General features: G+C 40.0%; 1 protein-coding gene across 1 annotated transcript; it reads right to left on the bottom strand.

Moving 5' to 3' along the window:
* Positions 1 to 1,866: 1,866 nt before the first annotated feature.
* On the bottom strand, positions 1,867 to 6,180 carry rs1a (retinoschisin 1a). The gene is made up of 6 exons (XM_028401740.1): positions 6,126 to 6,180; positions 5,822 to 5,847; positions 5,498 to 5,624; positions 3,524 to 3,665; positions 3,079 to 3,274; positions 1,867 to 2,872 (listed from the first exon to the last, which is right to left on the bottom strand). The coding sequence occupies exons 1-6, from the start codon at positions 6,178 to 6,180 to the stop codon at positions 2,720 to 2,722; spliced, it is 699 nt and encodes a 232-aa protein (XP_028257541.1). The 3' UTR covers positions 1,867 to 2,719.
* Between the last annotated feature and the right edge of the window lie 612 nt (positions 6,181 to 6,792).

Below are 6,792 nucleotides of genomic sequence, written 5' to 3'. Positions count from 1 at the left end.
TGGAATATAGCGTTCATAATAATATTTTTATCTATGGATAATCTGATATTTTGGGCAGAAACATGTAGCCAAGTACCACAACTGCAGTTCCTTAAATGGCCAGTAGAGGCCTGTTTCAAAAGATATTATCAATGAATAGATTTTTTTTTGTTTGTAACTTTTTTTTCCACTCAATCCCAGAGTGGACAAACCAGTGAGACTACAAAGGTCCTTTAAGCACAGACCATCATAGGATTTACTGTGCACAAAAAGAGGGGTATTTAGTCTAATAGCAAACTGAAATATCAACACTTGTTGTCGCTCAAACGTTCACAGTGGTCCTTTAAGTAAACGTACATGTAGGTTAAACTTATTTGAAAACTCTAAACTGGGAAAAAAATAGGTTGGTGATGCAATTTAGGCAAAAAAGGGTCTGCAACACTTAACACAACAACACAAGTTTGTATTGTATTTGGGATTTTTTTCTCTTTTTTTCTATGATTGGTTTTTGTTTTTTAACAAAATATTGGAACATTAGTAGAAAACACTTCAAGGCGCACAAACATGTCAAATATATCCCCCTGAAATGGTGAGTATTAGCATAAAGCAATAAAGATATAAACACAAGCATGAAAATGTAACATTTGCACGTTACATTCCTCCCCTCGTTGGTTTTGGGCTTTTCTGTGGGAGTTTACTGACAATGCGAATAATGTGAAATAACACCGGACCTATCCTACAATGTGTGTTTACATTTTCTGCGTGCATTTTAAAAGCTTGTGTTAACAAGGTTTTTTGTAAACGCCCTTTTGTAAATCTGAATTTGATTTTCCTATTTGCGTATTATTTTTAACATCGACAGTCATGATCAGGGATGATTTTACTTAACTTGATTGTTCATAGAAGCATTTACTTGTTGTTTCTGACTTGTGGATGATTTAAAAAACTGAGTTGTGTAGAAAAAAACACTATTTGTGGCCTAGGCAAAGCATACAACATACATATGACACTTTTTTCAACTTTGATCCTTCATTCCTTCCTCCTTAAAAGAAAAATCTATCACAGTATGAGGAGAATTTCACTTAGAGTTAAAAGAGTAGAACAGTCTGTTGAAAGGATTAAATCAGAACTAATTGACTGCATGGCTGATTGAAAGCAATAAGATCTGAAAAAGATGCAGATTGTACCAGCCAAATCAGTGGCTAGTTAAATCGGAGCCAAATATAGCACAGAGAAAAAAGCCGGTGATTAGAGTCCACATATAGTATCAAGACGTCATTCTGCAATATATTTTTTATGTTCAATTCATCCTTGAACGTGACCCACAAACAGGTAAACCTGTTACAGAAAATTCTGATTGTAACCGACTGTTTCTATGGTTAAAGTGACAGATCGATGACAAAGCCTGCCTTGTTTGTGACCCGAAGCCTTACATTAGCTTACCGACTTCAGATGGGAAATATGGAGGCTTCGACATCCCCACCCAGTCACACACACACACGCTGATAACCGAGATGATCATTAACAAAAATGAATGTGTTTCCTAAAACATCTGTTTTTCTTTTCTTTTCATTCAGCTGTTGCCACCTCTGACAGGGTGTAAATAGAAATAATAGAGTGTATCTATCCTGACCGTTCTACTTTAAAAATGATAGGGTCTCATAATAAATGCCAACTGTACATTTTTGAATGGCTCGTGTGTTTGTTCTGTGGCACACAATGACATCACATGAAAACAGTTGTGATATGTGTATTCGTTTATTCAAGGAAATTGTTTAAAGATACTATTAAGAACACATCTTCAGAGTTATAGTCTGCAGTGTGTTCTCAAAGCACCATGGGAAATGAAATCAGGTGAAAAAAAAAACAACAGGAATTCACCACAACACTAAACCACGCATCTCTTCCACCAGTCAACTTTTATGTAGCACTGAGGATATTTTGAAGAAGAGGCTGAGGTAACAAAAAAAAAGGAGTAAACAGGAAGTGACATCAGGCATTTTTAAAGAAAGCCCCCTGGTGTTCTAATTGTTTTGCTATAAATCATATACACATTTTTAGTTATGTTTTAAATGATGGTCTAAAACAGGACATATAGTCTGCTCTCGACTATTATGGGCTACAAATTAAGACATGATTGCTACACAGATAAAGCAGCAGGACTCAATATATACTTTGTTAGGTTAAAGCATGTCTCAATAATAAAAAATAAAGCATAAAAGCTACTGTATGTCAGACAGCACACACATACTATACCTACTGCAGACTGCAAAATGTATATCTCCAGGTAAGCCTGTCTTAAGATCATTAACAAGTAAAGAGTCAGTGCAGTTATACACGAGGAGAAGAAGACAGAATTTTGTCAACCTCATCTCACCTCAACCTCAGTCAGACCTGCGGTTTCAACCCCCTAGCAACACTGCCTCTTCCTCTCTGTGCCTAATTATTGCTTTGAATTTATGCCATTTTGTTGGAGCAACTCGCCGAATTAAAGCCCCCAGTGTGAGACACAGACAATGCAGAGTGGAGTGAATGAAAGCTCATTGCACATATCAAACAAGCCCTTTTTAATGCAATCACCTAAGTCTGTTTTAACTGTTTATCTGTGCTTTTAAAAAGATTTCTTTTAGGGTCAATCCGTGGAGGTATAACCGCACATCATGAATTCTTAGGACAGTGACATTACTATGGGTTCAGTGTGGTTAAGGATAAAGGCCTTGGGGACGGTGCCAGGAGAGGTTTACATGCATTTGTTCATGCAGAGCAGAAGCTCCATGCGCAGAGCAATACGAGTGTGCCATCCCAAAGGAAGGATGCGGACGTAGCGGGCCACGATGGGTGGCCGGAGGAGATTCTGCACAGATGAGGAGCGGTCTGAGTTTCCATAAAACACCTGAGGGAAGACAAGAGGGAAGTCAGAAAGTAGAGGTGCTATCAATACAGCTAAATAATGATGCAATACTGTTACATCCATTAAAATGTGAAAGTAAACTGCATCAATATGAAGAGCAGTAAGAAAACATGAATCATCAACCTGAGTTCAGTCAGTATGGAACCTCTGCTGTCTGAGAATATACTCAGTGTGTGAAGTCCACTCACCCTGTTGTTTCCAGTCTGGTCTTTGTAGTAGATCCAGTTGAGTTTTTCGTCGCTGCGGTACTGAACGCTGTACTTGGTGATCCACTCGTCAGCATCACAGCGGCCCTGAGTCAGGATGCCTGACACCACTTTCACCTCCTTTAGGTCAATCTGCAGCCACTGAGTGTTGTCCTGGAACTTAGACAGCCAGGCGCACCTGGACCGTGAACACAATCATTCACTCTGAGTATTTATTATATCAGTGTCACCTTCTTCACTTCGTTTTTCACTCCTGTTACGACATTGTCTTTGAAGACAGCATACTGCTGTGTCAACCTAACCAAGTCACTACATCTCCTCCTAATTCCTTTAAATGCAGATCTCAAGATTAAAATCATAACTCTGCAGACTTATTTTTACGTCATAGAAAAAAGTGACTAAAGCCTCCATGCATGGCTGGACCTACCCAAAGCCCTGGCCGTTGAGCCGCGCCTTGCTTGGGAGCCACGAGGAAAACCAGCCGCTGTACTGGTCCTGGTTGGAGCATGTAATCTGTTCTGGACTCACAGATCCAGCCTCGAAGCCAAGAGGCTTGTGGTATGGACACTCTATGAGAGGATCAGAGACAGAAGCAGATTTCAGTTTAGTTAACGTTATTTTGTTGGTGGAGGTCACCACCCACCCTGATAGACAACATGTGTGTGTGTATGGATAAGCTGTAAATCACTGAAATGAACAGCAAATGATCATCCCTAAGCTTCTCTGGAGTCTTAATTCTCCATTTGTCTATCCTTTCCCCTCATTCCTCACCCCTGCCGACTCACTCCTCACACCGTCCAGCTCCCAAGGCCCCCCCATTGTGACCCATATCCTATCCTAAAAGCGTGCAGTTTAATGCTCCACAGTGAGAGATCAGCGATGTCCATTAGGGCGGCAGGCAGACAGATGGCCATGTTCTACTCTCCACAGCTTTAGCTCTGTGTTGCTCTCATGTTTTAAGCTCTCACTTCCATGAAAAAAACAACACAAGGCAAATCGTTTGGTAACTTAGTAAATAAACACATGAATGAGAGCGAGGGAGAGTTGTAGTGTAAAAAACATGGATACATGGAAGAAAAAGCTGTAGTGGAAGTGGCCTGCTGTGCTTTTGTTTACTACTGGCTTAAGCCTATCTGGCACAGGGTCGCATCCTGTCTAATCCCAGCATTACAACGCATACAGTAGAAGCGTCTGTGTGAGTCAGGAGATAAGTGTTTACATAACAGTAATGTGAATGCCTCTACAGTCCTCTCTAATGTATTTCCAGGAAAAAAACTAAATGTATTCAGATGGCTGAATTAGTACAAAAAACAAAAAACTAAGGTGAGACAGAGAACAGAGGCAGCCCAGGAAAGTCTTTCTCACTCATCATTTGTCATCACTGGGTCCATGTAGTAATTACTGGTTTCTGTGATTGTGCGATTGGCACAGTCTATTACGAGCCCCCTAATCTCAGCATCATGTTCTGAGATAATGATTATCTGCAGAACTTCTTTCTCCTCTCCGTCACTGGTTGCCATGAGATTTGCGGCTCAGTTGTCACACAGCGATTCACTTTTACATCAGTTCTGCTCTCATCTCTTCAACTCAGACCTTTAGATCTCAGGGCTCCAGTGATGTTCCGTTTATTTTTGTTTGTTTCTTTATTTTCAGGAGAATTAAAACGTTTAGTTCTTGTCTGGACACATATGGAGGTCTATAAAAACTCTGTAATATGAATGAATAGTCTGCAGACGAAGATTTTTGGATTTTTGAATAAATCTAAGGGATGGTTCAGGCTGTGGGGGCGGTTTCAGTTTATTTTCATGCCCATCACTTTCCCTGAGGATGTCCAGTGGAGCATGTCTACCCTGTGGTGACAAATCTGGGGTCTAAGGCACTCATGCATGTACATAATTATATAGACATTCCCATAAGGTACACACATTGAAACTCTCCATCCATCTGCTATGGAGACTTAAAAGGATTTATAAATAAAACTTGTTCAGCATTTAAATTAAATTAGCACTTAAATTTGAAGATTTGCAGTTTTATTTTATCGCTTATCAGAGTAAATTCATCTGTAAAAATTCAGCAAATTACTTGTCTATATACTCAGTCTCCTGTACTTCAATCTGCATTTTCATTCTACACTCACTGTCAGCTGACAGGTTTGCATGTATACTAATAACTAAGTCCAATTTAATTCTTATTTCAAGCACTAATATTAGTTTAAAGGTGCAGTTTTGAATCATAATCTACAAAGGCCTGATAAGGAATGAAGTCTGCACTGAGGGTGATTTCAAGTGCATTATGGAAAAGGAAACAAAACATCCATCACGCATACACAATATACAAGCTTGCTATATATTAACTGTTATTTGTTTGCATCAGGTGGATGACTGTGCTTAGTGGCTCTTACCTGGCATGCAGTCCACTCCTCGCACCCCAGAGGGGCCAGACGCTATGGAGGAAAACTCTGTTGGGGATTCTCCACCTTCGCAATCACATTTGCAGGACCTGCTGGTCCATGCCTCAGACTCAGCAGCCTCAACACAAAAATAACAACTGTCAGTATCGGTAGCTCATAATGTCACTAGTTTCTGACAATATAAAACAAAAACACTTGACAGTAAGACGGTGAATTATTTTAGGTGGAAACAACGTCCACAAATTAATTTTATGCACATTTTAACACTGATTAAAATCATCTGTGATATTTTGTTGTGCTGAAGTTTCTTCATACCTCCTGAGCATGAATGCTGATGAACACTGTCCAGCCAGATGGACAGAACGAGGCACAGAGGAAGAAAAAACAAAAAGACTGTAAGGACACAACAGTCACTCATTCTGGCAGCAAAATCTGTGCATCAATCTGTCAGTTTATCCACATTAGGAAAAGGTAAATAAACACAGACACACAGAATGTTACACAGAAAAACCTGGATGTAATCATTCGGTTTGAAATAAATTTCACCCTTTAAGATTCAGAGTTGCAAAAAAAAATCTTTAAACACAGCTTGACCAGACCGTAAAGGTTGAAATCATACCATCAGCTCCCAGAAGAAGCACGGCCAACAGGAAACGCTGCACGATGAGAGCCATTTTCAAACCCACTCCAAACCAGACCAGACCGACTGTACACTGAGCAACCAACCCAGCAGCGATAGAGAGGCTGGATTACAATAATCCACAGGACGCTAATGGCCTTACCTAATGCCATCCTTATCTGTCAAAGCCCCTCCTACAGCTGTTCAACCACCGCCATCAACACCACCGTACATCCTCTCACTGTACAGTCACAGAGGTCAAGTCAAAAATCCGGTAAGGACGACTGCCAGGGCAGTCAAGGACAGATTTCAGTTGGGTGTGTATGTGTTTGCGTGTGTGCAGGAGAGTGAAAGTGAATGGGCAGGAGGCTAGTGATGGTTAATACTGGGCCTTGTGATCCATATGTCTAGACAGGAGGTCTACTGGTGGGATTTTTTGCGGCATTTTCCATTATGTATTTTCTTACTTTCTTACTTCTATTTGAATATCTATTTTAAAAATATCAGATAAAATCAGCTGATAAATAATACAGATACAAATACAGCAATACAAACCATGCCCTATTCAGAGTAAACTTTTACATTTTATACAGTGGAAGAAAAAATTCAGATCAGATTTGTTGTTTCCAGACTTTTGAATATCGGGCCTCAGGACTCCAGCATAGTT

The sequence above is a fragment of the Parambassis ranga genome, chromosome 3 (genome assembly GCF_900634625.1).
Source record: "Parambassis ranga chromosome 3, fParRan2.1, whole genome shotgun sequence".
Classification (NCBI taxonomy): Eukaryota; Metazoa; Chordata; class Actinopteri; family Ambassidae; genus Parambassis; species Parambassis ranga.
Note: the sequence above shows the minus strand (reverse complement) of the source record. Positions and strands in the feature narration are given on the sequence as shown.

What these genes read in the sequence shown, in the direction of transcription:
- rs1a (XM_028401740.1), bottom strand. Translation starts at nt 6,180, where the DNA reads ATGGCTCTCATCGTGCAGCGTTTCCTGTTGGCCGTGCTTCTTCTGGGA. An exon ending in AGGAGTGGACTGCATGCCAG is followed by an intron (nt 3,666 to 5,497) that starts GTAAGAGCCACT and finishes ATCCTCTCATAG; the next exon opens with AGTGTCCATACCACAAGCCT. An exon ending in CTCAACGGCCAGGGCTTTGG is followed by an intron (nt 3,275 to 3,523) that starts GTAGGTCCAGCC and finishes TTCACGGTCCAG; the next exon opens with GTGCGCCTGGCTGTCTAAGT.